The sequence below is a fragment of the Ranitomeya variabilis genome, chromosome 1 (genome assembly GCF_051348905.1).
Source record: "Ranitomeya variabilis isolate aRanVar5 chromosome 1, aRanVar5.hap1, whole genome shotgun sequence".
NCBI classification, from domain to species: domain Eukaryota; kingdom Metazoa; phylum Chordata; class Amphibia; order Anura; family Dendrobatidae; genus Ranitomeya; species Ranitomeya variabilis.
Genome location: NC_135232.1, coordinates 861,866,589 through 861,887,947, shown reverse-complemented (window position 1 = coordinate 861,887,947; position 21,359 = coordinate 861,866,589). Strand labels below are relative to the sequence as shown.

The following is a 21,359-nucleotide window of genomic DNA, read 5'->3' as shown; positions in this document are numbered from 1 at the left end:
TTAACTCAATAGATCAAAAGAAGGAGAGATTATATTTTCAACACAAGTCCTATGAGATACATGTTAAATATCTGCAGGGTCAATAGTGTACAAACTCCAATTTAGCACTAACAATAATGAGTCAATGCTGAGTGAAGACAAGTGGAAAAGTCTAAATGGTTTGGTTCCTATGGAGTACCCAAAAAATGTAGTTATCTATATTGTAGTTATCTATATTTTTTAAGCGTATAATCTTTACTTTTTTTATCTACAGTATGAATATGAATAATTTATGGACAACAGAAAGTGGAAATGAATACAACTGTATTTATGTTAAAATTTAGGAGCAGGTAAAACAATCAAAGGGATTGTCAAAGACCTCTTAAGCAAATGTCATTAATATCAGATTTATAGGCATTTAAGAACTATCACCCCAATAGATCAACTGATAGCAGCTCCCGCAGCTGTCAGATTCACACTATCTATGGGACAGACCAAAACAGCATGCTTCCATAAGCTGTATTGTGGTCATTCTGTAGTGCAAAAGCTTAGCTCTTTCTCACTTTAATGTAAAGCTGAGCTGCAGCACCTGAGAACAGTGACTACACAGCATACAGAGATACACTGTTCTGGTTCTATGTGCTGTGTACATCCATCTGTCAGAGCTGCAAATAGCTAAATGGTTGGAGTGCAGAGTGCTAGACTCCCCTCAGTCTGCTAAAGATGACCTATCCCTGTTTCTACCATTAGTATATATATATATATATATATATATATATATATATATACACACATACAGTATATACAGTGAGTAAGGAAAGTATTCATACCCCTTTACATTTTTCATTATTTGTTTCATTGCAGCCATTTGGTAAATTCAAAAAAGTTCATTTTTGTTAATGTTCACTCTGCACCCCATATTGACTGAAAAAAACAGAAATGTAGAAATGTTTGCAAATTTATTAAAAAAGAAAAACTGAAATATCACATGGTCATAAGTATTCAGACCCTTTGCTCGATATTGACTAGAAGCACCCTTTTGAGCCAGTACAGCCATGAGTCTTCTTGGGAATGATCAAGTTTTTCACACCTGATCTGGGGATCCTCTGCCATTCTTCTTTGCAGATTCTCCCCAGTTCTGTCAGCTTGGATGGTGAACGTTGGTGTACAGCCATTTTCAGGTCTCTATAGAGATCCTCAATTGGGTCTAGGTCAGGGCTCTGGCTGGACCAGTTAAGAATGGTCACAGAGTGGTTTTGAAGCCGCTCCTTTTTATTTTAGCTTTGTGCTTAGGGTCATTGTCTTGTTGGAAGGTGAACCTTTGGCCACGTCTGAGGTACAGAGCACTCTGGAAGAGGTTTTCATCCAGGATATCTCTGTACTTGGTCGCATTCATGTTTCCTTCAATGGCAACCAGTCATCCTGTCCCTGCAACAGAAAAACACCCCCGTAGCATGATGCTGCTGCCACCACCATGTTTCACTTTTGGGATTGTATTGGGCAGGTGATGAGCAGTGTCTGGTTTTCTCCACACATACCACTTAGAATTATCACCAAAAAGTTCTATCTTCTTCTCATCAGACCAGAGAATCTTCCTTCTCATAGTCTGGGAGTCCTTCATGTGTTTCCTTTCATATATCTTTCATATATCTTGTACTTAGAAGAGGCTTCTGTTGGGCCTCTCTGCCATAAAGTCCAGACTGGTGGAGTGCTGCAGTGATAGTTGACTTTGCAGAACTTTCTCCCATCTCCCTACTGCATATCTGGAGCTCAGCCACAGTGATCTTGAGGTTCTTCTTTACCTCTCTCACCAAGGCTCTTCTCCCATGATTGCTCAGTTTGGCTGGATGGCCAGGTCTAGGAAGACTTCTGATGGTCCCAAACTTTTTCCATTTAAGGATTACCGACGCCACTGTGCTCTTAGGAGCCCTGAGTACTGCAGACATTCTTTTGTAACCTTGGTCAGATCTGTGCCTTGCCACAATTCTGTCTCTGAGCTCCTTGGCCAGTTCCTTTGACCTCATGATTCTCATTTGGACTGACATGCACTGTGAGCTGTGATGTCTTATATAGACAGGTGTGTGCCTTTCCAAGTCCTATCAGTTTAATTAAACACAGTTGGACTCCAATGAAGGAGTAGAACCATCTCAAGGAGGATCAAAAGGAAATGGACACCATGTGACTTAAATATGAGTGTCTGAGCAAAAGGTCTGAATACTTATGACCGTGTGATATTTCAGTTTTTCTTTTCTTTTAAATTTGCAAAAATTTCTACATTTCTGTTTTTTTCAGTCAAGATGGTGTGCAGAGTGTACATTAACGAGAAAAAAATGAACTTTTTTGAATTTACCAAATGGCTGCAATGAAACAGAGTGAAAAATGTGAAAGGTTCTTAATACTTACCGTACCCACTGTACATATATATATATATATATATATATATATATATATATATATATATATATATATACAGTATATACATTTATCCCTCAGTATAGAAATTTCACATACTAAGAATGAAAACTTACTTAATGGCTCAGGCTACATGGTAGTCTGCGACCTCAATCTTCATTCCAGATATACTAGCAACTTGGTATTGCACTGAGTTGCTTGTGGAGTAAGGGTACTGTCACACTCTGCAACTTTCCAACGATCACGACCTGCGATACGACCTGGCCGTGATCGTTGGAAAGTCGTTGTGTGGTCGCTGGAGAGCTGTCACACAGACCGCTCTCCAGCGACCAACGATGCCGAAGGCCCCGGGTAACCAGGGTAAACATCGGGTTACTAAGCGCAGGGCCGCGCTTAGTAACCCGATGTTTACCCTGGTTACCATCGTAAAAGTAAAAAAAAAAAAACACTACATACTTACATTCCGGTGTCCGTCAGGTCCCTTGCAGTCTGCTTCCCGCTCTGACTGAGTGCCGCCGTAAAGTGAAAGCAGATCACAGCGGTGACGTCACCGCTGTGCTCTGCTCTTACTTTCCAGCCGGCAGTCAGTCAGAGCGGGAAGCAGACTGCAAGGGACCTGACGGACACTGGAATGTGAGTATGTACTGTTTGTTTTTTTTTACTTTTACGATGGTAACCAGGGTAAACTTCGGGTTACTAAGCGCGGCCCTGCGCTTAGTAACCCGATGTTTACCCTGGTTACAAGCGAACGCATCGTTGGATGGGTGTCACACACACCGATCCAACGATGACAGCGGGAGATCCAGCGACGAAAGAAAGTTCCAAACGATCTGCTACGACGTACGATTCTCAGCAGGGTCCCTGATCGCTGCTGCGTGTCAGACACAGCGATATCGTATGGATATCGCTGGAACGTCACGGATCGTACCGTCGTAGCGACAAAAGTGCCACTGTGAGACTGTACCCTTAGTGTTAGAGCCATTTCCACAGAATATCCAAGGAGCCATTATCAAACATAGCAATGCCAAGCCACATGTTGCTTATGCCACACCCTAAGCAGCTTGCATAACTTAATCTTGCTAGCTTGCAGCGTCTCTGGAATAGTGTCTCGTCAATCACATTTGTGACAATATTGGTCAACAACAGGAAAGCAGCTGCCAGCATTGATGATTTGCATTCCCAAGTTCATTCAGCATGGCAGAACATGCTATAACCAACCATTAGTAATTTTAAAATACAGTTTATCAATGTACATGTGTGGATTCCTACACAGGATGCTGATACTCCTACTCCATACTGAATAAATTAAGATGTTTTGAAAAAATAAGAATGTATTCATGCTTAAATAGTACTGTATATATATTAATTTAGTTTTTAATGTATTCTACAACATTTTTCTTGGGCATCCTACCTTGCGGGCACTTCTGCCAAGTTCCTCCCCATAATTTGTACCAAGAATTTCAAAGTGGATATTTGGATTGTCACCAACATCATCAAATTCCAAAGTCCCTGTAAGTCCATTTACTGCACCCTAAAACAAACACAAATGAAATCAAGATTTCAGTGACCAAGTAAAAAAATTTACTGTATATAGTATACAGTATATAAACATTTTATTTATTTCTGGTATGTGCTTACAAAAGTATACATGATTATTTTCATTAATAACGTTCATTAAGACACATATGAAGTTCTTACCAAGTAATATAACCTTCTATCACCTTTTTTTCCTTTTACCGCTAACCAGAAGAAACAGTAAAAACCTATGCTCCCAATCTTGCATTACTTAAAGGGATCATGTCAACAGAAAAAATGCTATTAATCTGCAGATATGTGGTTAATCTGAAGGTTAATAGCACTATTATCATGTCTGACACCTGCACTGTAGCGAATGGTTTTGGGAGAAATCTAACTTTATTCCCCTCAGCAGAGTTTAAATTTCAGTCACAGGAGTGGGTTCAATCACTGCTCTGAGATTACAGAGCAGTGGTTGCAGTGACTGACGGCCAACCCCAATGTTGAGCCAGTGTCAGTCAGGGCCGGTGGTGCACTTACACCTGTCACTCTGTATTCTTTAAATCTGAATGCTGCCGGGGCGAATAAAGGTAATTTTCTCCAAGCAGCATCTGGCTACGTGCAGGCGCCGTGCTGGTTAATAACGCTATATCCTGCAGATTAACTCTATATTTGCAGATTAATAGCATTTTTTCTGGTGACAGATTCCTTTTTAGATAAGACAATTATCTGCAATGTGTAATTTTAATGTTTGTTTGATTCTAATAATAAGTAATTTATCCTGAGTTTTGTATTTAAAAACAGCAATTAGGCATACGAGGTCATTACATTTCTCCACCCATCACATAGTGATGAGTTGAGATGAGTGGATTGCTTCATACAACCTCGGCCCACGGTCCAGGTCCCTGCTCTCTGGCAGTAGCTGAGAGCTGTGCAAATTACCTGACCTACTGGGATTCAGGGCTTATTTTTTGGGTTTCTGGGCACCAATGACATCACAGAGGCAGGTGAATCAAATGCTGCACCAAAGAGACATGAAGTTCAAGAAATTCATGCAGCTCCAGCTTAGGCCAAAGAGCACTCACCAGGACCATGGACTGAGGTTGAGCAAAGAGATCCGTTAATCTCTAGTGCTGAGCAAATCTGTTCCAATTTGAGCTTGGCAGTTTGCAAGAATGTGGACAAGAGATATAATTCCGATTGAAGATATTCCATGAAAATCCAATGTTCCTTTTAGTGATGATCAAGGTGAAATTTAAATTTGCTACAAGGAAATTTGCAGGAAATTTGTTCATTCTGAATCGCAGGTAGTGCAATAGAAAGGAAGATTTTACATTCTGAGCTACTGTACTACTATGATGATGGAGAAAGGATGTTTATAAAATTTGATTATGAATACAGCAGAGCAAATAGACCACTCTATAAAGACTTACTCTTTATTGATTTAAATTCTGTATCTTAGACTGCTATTCTCATCATATTGCAGTTGTTTAATATATCACTGACTAGGACTTTAAAAATGGCTTACCTCCCTATCCTGAGTTCAATCATCTTCACACTAGTTTAAAATCAAGCAAAAATCCCTGCCTAGTCTTTTATGCAAGGACTGATAAATCCTCCAATTGGCTGTGCTCGACCATGTAATGTCATAGCTGCATGGTATTATGTGGAATCCCATGTGATTGTACAAAACATCTACATGATACTTCAGCAGTGTGTGAAATAGCACCTGTAGTTTTTTCTGTAGTGCTCTCGAATCAAGTCGTAAAGTATTTAAATTGTCATAGACATGGGTGATTTAGGCAATTTACCCCAAAACTAATTCTCTGTCAATCTCTAGTTCCTTATTATGATCTGGGTTTTCTCCAGACACAATAGCATAGATCTGGAATGCCTAGTAAATATTATGGAAGAGACAAGACACACAGAGCGCCAGAACCAGGTCATCTAGCAAATGAATATTCTTTTTTTCTGGCCCCTTACAATTCAGCAAAATTAAGCTCATCCAGCCTCCATTTTGCTGAATTTGAAAGAAGCAAATCACAAAAACATCAGATCCAGGAGAATCCAAGTTTTAGAAAATTAAATTAATCTCAAACATCTATGCTCATTTCTGCTCCAAAGTCATATCAATTTTTTTACAGTAATAGTCCAAATTGTAGTTTGAGGTTTTATGTTTAAGAGAGGGAACATTCCACTAATGTAATGACATACGTACCATGGAGGCAGGGTTAATGATTCCTAAAGGGCATCTGAGGGAAAATGATTAACCAGTAGTTCACATAAAGGAGTTACCCCAGACCTCAGAGCATAATAAATAGTAGGACCCTAATTCTCACCTTAAGCTTTTCCCCTCTGGATGTCCCTGCTTTTCCATGTCTCCTGTTTGGTCATCGGTGCCTAAAACCTTTGGCCTCTTTATGCAAAAGGTTATGGTACACATTGTGATGTATTGATATTTGGACCTTATGATGCACATGCACAAGGACAACCTGGAATTTCAATGCATGGTGGTGGTAAGATGAGGTGCTGAGGACTGGATGGTAGACAACGAGCAGCGGGGATATGCAGAGAAGTGAAAAGTGATGCGAGTACTTTTTCTTTAATGTTTTGCCAGACCTGTATGATTTAGCTGCCATTTTACTGAATTTATGCAACACAAATTACAAAAAATAGTAAATCTGCAGAATAAGCATTTTGTAAAATTTGAGTATAATTCAATTTTAATCAAATACATTTAACCATGTCTATTCAGGAGCTTAATTAATATCAAAATTATCGATGCTCACTTCCACAGTGACATCCAGGGATGTCGGTGACACTGTTCCCAGAATATGACAGCACATTGTTGCGCATGTCCAGTAATGGATAACCTCTTTTTAGCAAATGGGATATATAAAGCGTTCAACATATCCAGGGACTCTGAGATTGTTTTTTGTGAGATGTCATACTACATACTGTTGGTATACTTAGGTCCATATGATTTGCGTTTGTTTATGAAAATATTGAAAAACTGCAAATTTTGACATTTTCCAACTTTGAATTATTATGCCCTTAAAACAGATAATCATAGCACACAAAATACACCATGATCCAAATTATTGTGCAAATGATATTTTTGTCAGATTTTCCTAAATTGTCGGTGCAAATGACAGTCAGTCTAATAAAAGTGATCACTCATTAGAGTATACTTTGAATTTTATTGAAGAAACCTCCCAATGATAACAGTATAATCTCCAAAATGAATAAAAACTCAGAATGCACTGTTCCAAATTATTAGGCACAGCAGAATTTCTAAACATTTGATATGTTTTAAAGAACTGAAAATGCTCATTTGTTGAATTTGCAGCAACAGGAGGTCAGATTCATTGAACAAAAAAGCTATTTAACTCCAAAACATCCTAACAGGCCAAGTTACATGTTAACATAGGAAGCCTTCTTTGATATCACCTTCACAATTCTTGCATCCATTGAACTTGTGAGTTTTTGGAGAGTTTCTGCTTGTTTTTCTTTGCATGAAGTCAGAATAGCCTCCCAGAGCTGCTGTTTTGATATGAACTGCCTCCCACCCTCATAGATCTTTTGCTTGATGATACTCCAAAGGTTCTCTATAGGGTTTAGGTCAGGGGAAGATGGTGGACACACCACGAGTTTATCTCCTTTTATGCCCATAGCAGCCAATGACTCAGAGGTAGTCTTGAGCGATACCTTCCGATATTCAAAAGTATCGGTTTGGATCGGCTGATATCCAAAAAATATCGGATATCGCCGATACCGATACCCGATACCAATGCAAGTCAATGGGACACAAATATCGGAAGTGATCCTGGATGGTTCCCAGGGTCTGAAGGAGAGGAAACTCTCCTTCAGGCCCTGGGATCCATATTCATGTAAAAAATAAAGAATAAAGATAAAAAATATGGATATACTCACCCCTTCGACGGACCCTGGCTTTCACCGGTGCAAGCGTCTGCCTCCGTTCCTAAGAATGCAGTGAGTGAAGGACCTTCGATGTCGACGCAGTCACATGAGCGGTCACGTGAGTGGTCGCGTGAGCACGACGTCATTTCCTGGTTCCTGTTACATGACATTGTAAAACCAATGGTATTGTTCAAAAGTACAACTCATCCCGCAAAAAATAAGCCCTCACATGGCCATATTGACGGAAAAATAAAAAAGTGAAGGCTCTGGGAAGAAAGGGAGCGAAAAACGAAAACGAAAAAATGAAAAAAGCTCGGGGGGTGAAGGGGTTAAAAACTACAACTCGAAAAGTGCTCAAAACTACATTTAAGAAGTTTATTAACCCTTTAGGAGTTTTACCAGAATTAAAGCAATGAAAACTTTTTCCCACCAAAATATTGCTTTAACCTTCAATTTTCCATTTTCAAAAGGGTAACAGGAGAAAAACATCCAAAACATTTATTGTGCAATTTATCCTCAGTACACCGATACCCCATATGTGGTAGAAAAGTACTGTTTGGGTGGTTTGCACATTAATGACAGGGCCAATTTTTACAACCGTCCCTTTATGAGGTTATAACTCGGGAACGCTTCAACGGATCCTGATGATTCTGACACTGTTTTCTTGTGACATATTGTACTTCATGATAGAGGTAAAATTTCTTTGATATTACCTGCGTTTATTTGTGAAAAAAACCTTTGCAATTTTCAAACTTTGAATTTTTATGCCTTTAAATCACAGAGATATGTCGCACAATATACTTAATAAGTAACATTTCCCACATGTCTACTTTACATCAGCACAATTTTGGAACCAAATTTTTTTGTTAGGGAGTTATAAGGGTTAAAAGTTGACCAGCAATTTCTCATTTTTTTTAGGGACCACATCACATTTGAAGTTATTTTGAGGGGTCTATGTGATAGAAAATAGCAAAGTGTGACACCATTCTAAAAACTGCACCCCTCAAGGTGCTCAAAACCACATTCAAGAAGTTTATTAACCCTTCAGGTGTTTCACAGGATTTTTTGGAATGTTTAAAAAAAACGAACATTTAACTTTTTTTTCACAAAAAAATTACTTGAGCTCCAATTTGTTTTATTTTATTAAGGATAACAGGAGAAAATGGACCACAAAAGTTGTTGTACAATTTGTCATGAGTACGACGATACTCCATATGTGGGGGTAAACCACTGTTTGGGCGCATCGCAGAGCTCGGAAAAGAAAGAGCGCCGTTTGACTTTTCAATGCAAAATTGAGTGGAATTGAGATGGGACGCCATGTTGCATTTGGAAAGCCCCTGATGTGCCTGAACATTGAAACCCCCCACAAGTGACACCATTTTGGAAAGTAGACCCCTAAGGAACTTATCTAGATGTGTGGTGTGCACTTTGACCCACCACGTGCTTCACAGAAGTTTATAATGCAGAGCTGTAAAAATAAAATATATTTTTTTCTCAAAAATGATCTTTTCCCCCAATTTGTTATTTTCCCAAGGGTATGAGAAGAAATTGGACACCAATAGTTGTTGTGCAATTTGTCCTGAGTACGCTGATACCCCATATAGTTACATAGTTACATAGTTATTAAGGTTGAAGGAAGACTGTAAGTCCATCTAGTTCAACCCATAGCCTAACCTAACATGCCCTAACATGTTGATCCAGGGGAAGGCAAAAAAAACCCATGTGGCAAAGAGTAACTCCACCATGGGGAAAAAAATTCCTTCCCGACTCCACATACGGCAATCAGACTAGTTCCCTGGATCAACGCCTTATCAAGGAATCTAGTGTATATACCCTGTAACATTATACTTTTCCAGAAAGGTATCCAGTCCCCTCTTAAATTTAATTAATGAATCACTCATTACAACATCATACGGCAGAGAGTTCCATAGTCTCACTGCTCTTACAGTAAAGAATCCGCGTCTGTTATTAGGCTTAAACCTTCTTTCCTCCAGACGTAGAGGATGCCCCCTTGTCCCTGTCTCAGGTCTATGATTAAAAAGATCACCAGAAAGGTCTTTGTGCTGTCCCCTCATATATTTATACATTAAAATAAGATCACCCCTTAGTCTTCGTTTTTCCAAACTAAATAGCCCCAAGTGTAATAACCTATCTTGGTATTGCAGACCCCCCAGTCCTCTAATAACCTTGGTCGCTCTTCTCTGCACCCGCTCCAGTTCAGCTATGTCTTTCTTATACACCGGAGACCAGAACTGTGCACAGTATTCTAAGTGTGGTCGAACTAGTGACTTGTATAGAGGTAAAATTATGTTCTCCTCATGAGCATCTATGCCTCTTTTAATACATCCCATTATTTTATTTGCCTTTGTAGCAGCTGCCTGACACTGGCCACTGAATATGAGTTTGTCATCCACCCATACACCCAGGTCTTTTTCATTGACGGTTTTGCCCAGAGTTTTAGAATTAAGCACATAGTTATACATCTTATTACTTCTACCCAAGTGCATGACCTTACATTTATCCCCATTAAAGCTCATTTGCCATTTATCAGCCCAAGCTTCTAGTTTACATAAATCATCCTGTAATATAAAATTGTCCTCCCCTGTATTGATTACCCTGCAGAGTTTAGTGTCATCTGCAAATATTGAAATTCTACTCTGAATGCCCCCTACAAGGTCATTAATAAATATGTTAAAAAGAAGAGGGCCCAATACTGACCCCTGTGGTACCCCACTGCTAACCGTGACCCAGTCCGAGTGTGCTCCATTAATAACCACCCTTTGTTTCCTATCCCTGAGCCAGCTCTCAACCCACTTACACATATTTTCCCCTATCCCCATTACTCTCATTTTATGTAACAACCTTTTGTGTGGCACCGTATCAAAAGCTTTGGAAAAGTCCATATATACTACGTCCACTGGGTTCCCTTGGTCCAGTCTGGAACTTACCTCTTCATAGAAGCTGATCAAATTAGTCTGACATGAACGGTCCCTAGTAAACCCGTGCTGATACTGGGTCATGAGGTTATTCCTCTTCAGATACTCCAGCATAGCATCCCTTAGAATGCCCTCCAGGATTTTACCCACAGTAGAGGTTAAGCTTACTGGCCTATAATTACCGAGTTCAGTTTTTGCCCCTTTTTTGAATATTGGCACCACATTTGCTATACGCCAGTCCTGTGGTACAGACCCTGTTATTATGGAGTCTTTAAAGATTAAAAATAATGGTCTATCAATGACTGTACTTAGTTCCTGCAGTACTCGGGGGTGTATCCCATCCGGGCCCGGAGATTTATCAATTTTAGTTATTTTTAGACGCCGCTTTACTTCCTGCTGGGTTAAGCAGGTGACATTTAATGGGGAATTTTTATCACTAGTCATTTTGTCTGCCATGGGATTTTCTTTTGTAAATACTGATGAAAAAAAGTCATTTAGCATATTGGCTTTTTCCTCATCCTCATCCACCATTTCACCCAGACTATTTTTAAGGGGGCCAACACTGTCATTTTTTAGTTTCTTACTATTTATATAGTTAAATAATATTTTGGGATTATTTTTACTCTCTCTGGCAATGAGTCTATCTGTCTCAATCTTTGCTGCCTTGATTTGCTTTTTACAGAATTTATTTAATTTTCTGTATTTATTTAATGCCTCCTCACTACCTACTTCCTTTAATTCTCTAAATGCTTTCTTTTTGTCCCTTATTGCGCCCCTTACAGCTCTATTTAGCCATATTGGTTTCCTCCTATTTCTAGTATGTTTATTCCCATACGGTATATACTGTGCACAGGTCCTATCCAGGATGCTAATAAATGTCTCCCATTTTCTTTGTGTATTTTTGTGTCTCAGGATATCGTCCCAGTTAATTGCACCAAGATCCTCTCTCATCCGTTGGAAATTTGCCCTCCTGAAGTTTAGTGTCCTTGTCACCCCCCTACTACCCATCTTATTAAACGTTACATGAAAACTTATTATTTTGTGATCACTATTCCCCAAGTGACCCCCAACCCTTATATTTGATATGCGGTCTGGCCTGTTGGTTAAAATTAGGTCTAGCAGTGCCCCCCTCCTTGTTGGGTCCTGAACCAGTTGTGAAAGGTAATTGTCTCTCATAGTTGTCAAAAACCGATTACCTTTGCTGGAACTGCAGGTTTCTGTTCCCCAATCTATTTCAGGGTAGTTGAAGTCCCCCATAATAATGACTGCTCCTTGAGTCGCAGCTTCATCTATTTGCTTTACGAGGATATTCTCCATTGCTTCCATTAGTTTTGGAGATTTATAACAAACCCCTATCAGTAATTTATTATTTTTTCCCCCTCCCCTTATCTCCACCCACAGGGACTCTACATTTTCATTAAATTCACCTATATTATCACGCAGGATGGGTTTTAAGGAAGATTTTACATATAGACACACCCCATATGTGGGAGTAAACTACTGATTGGGCGCATGGCAGAGCTCAGAAGGGAAGGAGTGCCATTTGACTTTTCAATGCAAAATTGACTGGAATTGAGATGGACGCCATGTTGCGTTTGGAGAGCCCCTGATGTACCTGAACATTGAAACCCCCCACAAGTGACACCATTTTGGAAAGTAGACCCCCTAAGGAACTTATGTAGATGTGTGGTGTGCACTTTGACCCACCAAGTGCTTCACAGAAGTTTATAATGTAGAGCCGCAAAAAAAAAAAATCATATTTTTTCACAAAAATGATTTTTCGCCTCCAATTTTTTATTTTCTCAAGAGCAAGAGAAGAAATTGGACCTAAAAAATGGTTGATCAATTTGTCTTGAGTACGCTGATACCCCATATGTGGGAGTAAACTACTGATTGGGCGCAGGGCAGAGCTCAGAAGGGAAGGACTGCCATTTGACTTTTCAATGCAAAAGTGACTGGAATTGAGATGGGACGCCATGTTGCGTTTGGAGAGCCCCTGATGTGCCTGAACATTGAAACCCCCCACAAGTGACACCATTTTGGAAAGTAGACCCCCTAAGGAACTTATCTAGATGTGTGGTGTGCACTTTGACCCATCAAGTGCTTTACAGAAGTTTATAATGCAGAGCCGTAAAAATAAAAAATCATGTTTTTTCACAAAAATGATTTTTCACCCCCAATTTTTTATTTTCCCAAGGGCAAGAGAAGAAATTGGACCCCAAATGTTGTTGTTCAATTTGTCTTGAGTATGCTGATACCCGATATGTGGGGGTAAACCACTGTTTGGGCGCATGGCAGAGCTCAGAAGGGAACGAGCGTCATTTGACTTTTCAATGCACAATTGACTGGAATTGAGATGGGACACCATGTCACGTTTGGAGAGCCCCTGATGTGCCTAAACATTGAAACCCCACACAAGTGACACCATTTTGGAAACTAGACCTCCTAAGGAACTTATCTAGATGTGTTGTGAGAGCTGTTAGGGTTTGCGGAACGCACCAAATATATTTATTGATGTGATTGGTGCATTCGCAACCAGGGATCCACCGTGCAGGAAATATCCTGCCTCTAAGTAAATGGTGGCACTATATGGCGGTATTAACCAGCTCTGTTAGCTTCACAGAGCGGCCGAGAAAGCAAAGCTCTGTGCCCTGTTAACTCTCACAGAGACACAGGCTAACTACCCAGAAGAGAACAGTCAGTGGTCATGCATGCACACAACACTCCTCGCCGGAGGTGCCAGCATTCTAGGGGCTTATTTCAGTCGGGTCCCTGAATAATCTCATACACAATCTCCCCGCCAAAGGTGCAAGCATTCCAGGGGCTTATTTCAGCCGGGTCCCTTAACACATTCACGCATATGACCACAGTGGCGCAAAGCATGTAACTTTAAAAGATACTAGCGCATGGCCATGCGGCCATGCGAGCCTTAAATAGATGCAGCACGTACAGGACCTTAAAGAAGAGGACCAATGAGAAACTGCTACTGAGTCTGCGTACCTACAGGACCTTCCTAGGAAGACCAGTAGACTTGGCTGCAGTACCTGAACATGTGATCCTTGATCTCCACTGAGAGATCTTACCCTGGGCATGCTCAGTGTGTGCAAAGCAGGACTTAGTCCCAGAAAAGCCTGTTTGCCGTAGATCAGTGCAGGGTACAATAGCAGAGCCTGGAGAGGCAGCAAAAACCCTTTGCACTGGATCAGACTCAGTGAGACGCTGGGACCGACGTCTCCGCTGAGCAGGCTCCACTGCGGCCGAAGGAGAATGGGAGACCACAGCAGAGACAGATCGAGATTCCCCCTGTGCAGCAGAGGAAACTCGACTCCTAACACCCCCAAGTGTTTCACTACAGTTTATAACGCAGAGCCGTGAAAATAAAAATTTTTTTTTTTACAAAAATATATTTTTAGCCCCCAGATTTGTATTTTCCCAAGGGTAACAGGAGAAATTCGACCTCAAGAATTGTTGTCCAATTTGTCCTGAGTAGGCTGATACCCCATATGTGAGGAAGAACCACCGTTTGGGCGCATGGCAGAGCTCGGAAGGAAAGGAGCGCAGTTTGGAATGCAGACTTAGATGTATTGGTCTGTAGGCGTCATATTGCATTTGCAGAGCCCCTAAAGTACCTAAAGAGTAGAAGCCCCCAACAAGTGACCCCATATTGGAAACTAGACCCCCAAGGAACTTATCTAGATGTGTTGTGAGAACTTTGAGCCCCCAAGTGTTTCACTACAGCTTATAACGCAGAGCCGTGAAAATAAAAAAATCATTTTTTTCCCCAAAAAAGTTTTTTTTATCCTCCTAAATTTTTATTTTCTCAAGGGTAGCAAGAGAAATTGGACCACAAAAGTTGTTGTCCAATTTACCCTGAGTACGCTGATAACCCATATGTGGGGGGAACCACTGTTTGGGCGCATGGCAGAGTTCGGAAGGGAAGGAGCGCCATTTGGAATGCAGACTTAGATGGATTGGTCTGCAGGCATCACATTGCATTTGCAGAGCCCCTGATGTACCTAAACAGTAGAAACCCCCCCACAAGTGACCCCATATTGGAAACTAAACCCCCCAAGAAACTTATCTAAATGTTTTGTGAGAACTTTAAACCCCCAAGCCGTGAAAATAAAAAATCATTTTTTTCCACAAAAATTAATTTATAGCCCTCAGTTTTGTATTATCCCAAGGGTAACAGGAGAAATTGGACCCCAAAGTTGTTGTCCAATTTGTCCTCAGTACGCTGATGCCCCATATGCTAGGGTAAACCCCTGTTTGGGCGCACGGAAGAGCTCGGAAGGGAAGGAGCACTGTTTTACTTTTTCAACTCAGAATTGGCTGGAATTGAGATTGGACTCCATGTCGAGTTTGGAGAGCCCTTGTTGTGCCTAAACAGTGGAAGCCCCCAATTCAAACTGAAACCCTTACCCAAACACACCCCTAACCATAATCCCAACTCCACCCATAACCCTAACCACATCCCTAACCCGAACATGCCCCTAACCCCAACCCCAACCACACCCCTAACCTCAACACAACCCTAACCCTAATCCCAACCATAACTCTAACCACACCCCTAACCCTGACACAACCCTAACCCTAATCCCAACCGTAAATGTAATCCAAACCCTAACACTAACTTTAGCCCCAACCCTAACCCTAACTTTAGATCCAACCCTAACCATAACTTTAGTTCAACCCTAACTGTAGCCCTAACCCCAACCCTAACCCTAGCCCCAACCCTAACCCTAGCCCAAACCTTAGCCACAACCTTAACCCTAACCCTAGCCCCAACCCTAACCTTAGCCCCAACCCTAACCCCAACCCTAACCCTAACCCTAGCCCTAAACCTAACCCTAACCCTAGCCCCAACCCTAATGTGAAAATGGAAATAAATACATTTTTTTATTTTATTATTTTTCCCTACCTAAGGGGGTCATGAAGAGGGGTTTGATTTACTATTTATAGCGGGTTTTTTTTTTAGATTTTTATGATTGGCAGCTGTCACACACTAAAAGATGCTTTTTACTGCAAAAAAATAGTTTTTGCGCCTCCACATTTTGAGAGCTATAATTTTTCCATATTTTGGTCCACAGAGTCATGATAGGTCTTGTTTTTTGCAGGAAGAGTTGACGTTTTTATACTTACCATATTTGGGCATGTGACATTTTTTGATCACTTTTTATTCCGATTCTTGTGAGGCAGAATGACCAAAAACCAGCTATTCATGAATTTCTTTTGGGGGGGCATTTATACCATTCCATGTTTGGTAAAATTGATAAAGCAGTTTTATTCTTCGGGAAAGTACGATCACAGCGATACCTCATTTATATAATTTTTTTATGTTTTGGCGCTTTTATACGATAAAAACTATTTTATAGAAAAAATAATTATTTTTGCATCGCTTTATTGAGGACTATAACTATTTTATTTTTTTGCTGATGATGCTGTATGGCGGGTCGTTGTTTTGACTTTTTCAGCGGTACCATGGTTTTTTATATCCGTATTTTTGATATCGTCTTATTCCACTTTTTGTTCAGCAATATGATAATAAAGCGTTGTTTTTTGCCTCAGGTTTTTTTTTTACGGTGATCACTGAAGGGGTTAACTAGTGGGACAGTTTTATAGGTCGGGTCGTTACGGACGCGGCGACACTAAATATGTGTACTTTTATTGTTTGATTTTTTAGGTAAAGAAATGTATTTATGGGAATAATATTTTTTTTCTTTATTTAGGAATTTTTTTACCTATGTGAATATATATTTTTTTACCTTATAACATTGCCCCGGGGGGGCATCATGTTATAGGGTCAGATTGCTGATCTGACACTTTGCAGAGCACTGTGTCAGATCAGCGATCTGACAGGCACTGCAGGGACGCTTGCAAGCGCCTGCTCTGAGCAAGCGCTTGCAAGCCACCTCCCTGCAGGACCTGGAAGCAGCCCTGTTGCCATATTGGATCTGGGGCCTGCAGGGAAGAGGAGGTAAGAGACCCTCGGAGCAATGCGTTCACTTTGCGTTGCTCCGAGGATCTCAGGGAAGCACACAGGGAGCCCCCTCCCTGTGCAATGCTTCCCTATGCTGCCAGAACACTGTTATCATGTTTGATCGCAGTGTACTGGGGGTTTATGTGCCAGGAGCGGTCTGTGACTGCTCCTGGCACATAGTGCCGGATGTCAGCTGCGATAGTCAGCTGACACTCGGCCGCGATCGGTCGCGCTCCCCCCGTGAGCATGACCAATCGCATATGACGTACTATCCCATCACTGGGAATTAAGTCCCAAGTCACCTCGACGGGATAGTACGTCATATGGGATAAAGGGGTTAATCACCGAATATAGCCAAACGCCATACACAGCACAAACTGTGGTGCTTCCCACGCTGTGGAAAACACCAATGTAGCAGTTCTATTCTGATTGGCAGTAACATTATCACCGGTAGATCGTTACCACCATCAGAGCCCTGCAGGGTCACAATGTCAGATGTCGGCATAGCCCCACAGAGATGCGGTGACCCTCTGTAAAAAGCTTCCTGCAGGTCAGAAAACATCGGCTGATGAGAGACTACTCCTCCCATCAGCCTACATCTGCCGTCACTGGTAACAGTGATAGCAGGAACCGCTGATATATATATATATATATATATATATATACAGTATATATATATATATATATATATATATATATATATATATCTATATATATAATTGTCTAAGGGTTTTTCCGTCTGTCTGTCTGTCTGTCTGTCTGTCTTTCTGTCTGTCTGTCCTGGAAATCCCGCGTCTCTGATTGGTCCAGGCTGCCAGGCCTCGACCAATCAGCGATGGGCACAGCATGGCGACGATGATGTCATAATGGAAATCCCGCGTCTCTGGCGGCCTCGACCAATCAGCGACGGGCACAGTATCGACGTAGATGTCATAATGGTTGCCATGGCGACGATGATGTCATAAAGGTTGCCTCGACCAATCAGCGACGGGCACAGTCTGCCGCGAATTCTGGAATCATCATTGTCCATATACTACGGGGACATGCATATTCTAGAATACCCGATGCGTTAGAATCGGGCCACAATCTAGTATATATATATATATATATATATATATATATATATATATATATATATATATATGTAGAAAAAGAGGAACAGCACCAGAAAAAACACGTTAAAGCGTGCACGCTTCCCTGACCAGCATTCCAATGGCCTTCCAGACAGTAAACAAAAAGGAAAACAGCGCAAAAAGATGTAAAAAAAAAGGACTTTAATGCCCTGTGGCGTGGCAATGTTTCAGATAAAACAAATCTTTTCTCAAGCCCCGCTGGGGGTTTTTGTCTGAATCACGTATTTCAGAGATTTTCACAGAAAGCCCAGTGTCAGTGGCCGCTTATTTTATGTGGGATGAGCTGACATTTTTATTGGTACCAGTTTTGGGCACATGACAGTTTTTGATCATTTTCTATTCTGATTTTTTGAAGATAGAATTAAGAAAAAACAGCATTTCAGGAATTGCTTTTTGTTTTTCTTTTTTTTGTACTGTTCTGCATGTGGTAAAATTGATAAGGCAGCTTTATTCTTTAGAGATTTTTTAAAATTATATTTATACACTTTTTAATATTTTTTTTTACTTTTGTACATTGTCCCATCTGGGACATCACTGTACTGTGTCAGATCGCTGATCTGATACTCTGCACTGTGTCTGATATTGTATGACGGATTAAAAATGTGCAGTCAGTGGAGCAGCAGGCATAAACTTACAGAAAAAAAGTAAAAGTTGTCCACTTTTCACCTAGGGGCAAGTTCTCTTTCGAACATATTATCTGTAGCTGTGATTATCCTTATCTTTCTCTATTTATCTATCTTTCTAAATATCTAAAGTAGAGTTTTACACATGCATGTCTATCTATCTATCTATCTTTCTATCTATCTATCTATCTATCTATCTATCCCATATTTATCTACAGTCATGGCCAAAAGTATTCACACTCCTGCAATTCTGTCAGATAATACTCAGTTTCTTCCTGAAAATGATTGAAAACACAAATTCTTTGGTATTATTATCTTCATTTAATTTGTCTTAAATGAAAAAGCCAAATTGGATATAATGCCACACCAAACATAAAAAAGGGGGTTGACAAAAGTATTGGCACTGTTCGAAAAATCATGTGATGCTTCTCTAATTTGTGTAATTAACAGCACTTGTAACTTACTTGTGGCACCTAACAGGTGTTGGCAATAACTAAATCACACTTGCAGCCAGTTGACATGAATTAAAGTTGACTCAACCTTTGTCCTGTGTCCTTGTGTGTACCACATTGAGCATGGAGAAAAGAAAGAAGACCAAAGAACTGTCTGAGGACTTGAGAAACCAAATTGTGAGGAAGCATGAGCAATCTCAAGGCTACAAGTCCATCTCCACAGACCTGAATGTTCCTGTGTCTACCGTGCACAGTGTCATCAAGAAGTATAAAGCCCATGGCACTGTGGCTAACCTCCCTAGATGTGGACGGAAAAGAAAAATAAAAAAGAAAAAAGTTTGACGCACTATCAGCATCGACCCACCTGTGCTTTACTGGCAAATAACCAGGCGTTGTTACTGCCACAACAGAATCGGGTGCTCGTGAAAACAGGAAACAATGTCTATATAGCAGTAATAGCAAGAAAACGAGCACTCACCATCTGTACAAAAGTCTTCCTTTATTGCGGCTTCATGTTAAAAAAGCAGGATATTACAGGGAGAACTGTGGTTCCTAGTGACGACGATCGTTTCGCTCCTCTGAGCTTCTACGGGTCTGAATGTGACGTCAAGAGGAGGGGTGTATATAGCACAACCTAATGAAAGGCACACCCACACCTGTGAACATCACAATACTATGAAACTCCTACTTGTATAAAATTGCTAAAACCAAAATGAAGTGAAAAAGCAACTGAACAAACAATTAACACAATTAACAAAAGTATTGTGTAGCAAATAGCATGACAAAATACCAAAATACATCGCTATAAGAAAACTGACATGTCATTACGCTCATTGAGCCCTAGGGGGCCTGTTGCGTTCACTCTCAGTATCCATCTCCCCTCTTGTCTCAATAACATTCTATGGAGATTACCTCCCTGTTCTGGCAATGTCACTCGTTCCAAGCCTGCAAACCGCAGACAAGTCGCATCTCCTGCATGGTGAGTACGTATGTGATTTATGAGTCTAGGGACGCCTTTGCCTGTGCTGAGGTCTGTCAGCACAGGCAAAGGCGTCCCTAGACTCATAAATCACATACGTACTTTTTCACTTCATTTTGGTTTTAGCAATTTTATACAAGTAGGAGTTTCATAGTATTGTGATGTTCACAGGTGTGGGTGTGCCTTTCATTAGGTTGTGCTATATACACCCCTCCTCTTGACGTCACATTCAGACCCGTAGAAGCTCAGAGAAGTGAAACGATCGTCGTCACTAGGAACCACAGTTCTCCCTGTAATATCCTGCTTTTTTAACATGAAGCCGCAATAAAGGAAGACTTTTGTACAGATGGTGAGTGCTCGTTTTCTTGCTATTACTGGAAAAGAAAAATTGACAAGAGATTTCAACGCAAGATTGTGCGGATGTTGCATAAAGAACCTCGACTAACATCCAAACAAGTTCAAGCTGCCCTGCAGTCTGAGGGTACAACAGTGTCAACCCATACTATGCGTCAGCATCTGAATGAAAAGGACTGTGTGGTAGGAGACCCAGGAAGACCCCACTTCTTACACTGAGAAAAGAAAAAAGCCAGGCTGGAGTTTGCCTAAACTTACCTGAAAAAGCCTAAAACATTTTGGAAGAATATTCTCTGGTCAGATGAGACAAAAGTAGAGCTTTTTGGGCAAAGGCATCAACATAGAGTTTACAGGAGAAAAAAAGAGGCATTCAATGAAAAGAACACAGTCCCTACAGTCAAACATGGCGGAGGTTCCCTGATGTTTTGGGGTTGCTTTGCTGCCTCTGGCACTGGGCTGCTTGACCGTGTGCATGGCATTATGAAGTCTGAAGACTACCAACAAATTTTGCAGCATAATGTAGGGCCCAGTGTGAGAAAGCTGGGTCTCCCTCAGAGGTCATGGGTCTTCCAGCAGGACAATGACCCAAAACACACTTCAAAAAGCACTAGAAAATGGTTTGAGAGACAGCACTGGAGACTTCTAAGGTGGCCAGCAATGAGTCTACACCTGAATCCCATAGAGCACCTGTGGAGAGTTCTAAAAATGGCAGTTTGGAGAAGGCACCCTTCAAATATCAGGGACCTGGAGCAGTTTGCCAAAGAAGAATGGTCTAAAATTCCAGCAGAGCATTGTAGGAAACTCATTGATGGTTCCTGGAAGCAGTTGGTCGCAGTTATTTTGGCTAAAGGTTGTGCAACCAAGTATTAGGCTACGTTCACACGATCCGTTTTTCACTGCGGATTTTTCCGGTCCTTTTTCGGGGAAATCCGCAGTGGAAAACGGCGGTGCTTCTCTCGGCGGATTTGTGTCCTTTTTCTTCTGCGGATTCCACTGCGGGTTTCCAACTGCAGTTTCCTATTGGTGCTGTTGGAAACCCGCAGCGGAATCCGCTGAAAGAATTGACATGGTACTT

General features: G+C 40.9%; 1 protein-coding gene across 2 annotated transcripts in view; it reads right to left on the bottom strand.

Annotated features, from left to right (window-relative positions):
• GRID2 (glutamate ionotropic receptor delta type subunit 2) overlaps nt 1-21,359 on the bottom strand; it is a 1,941,594-nt gene that overhangs the window by 778,164 nt on the left and 1,142,071 nt on the right. For both annotated transcript variants that reach the window (XM_077277244.1, XM_077277251.1), the window contains exon 8: nt 3,803-3,922. In XM_077277244.1, the coding sequence (XP_077133359.1) occupies nt 3,803-3,922 (120 nt within the window). The remainder of the gene's footprint in view (nt 1-3,802; nt 3,923-21,359) is intronic.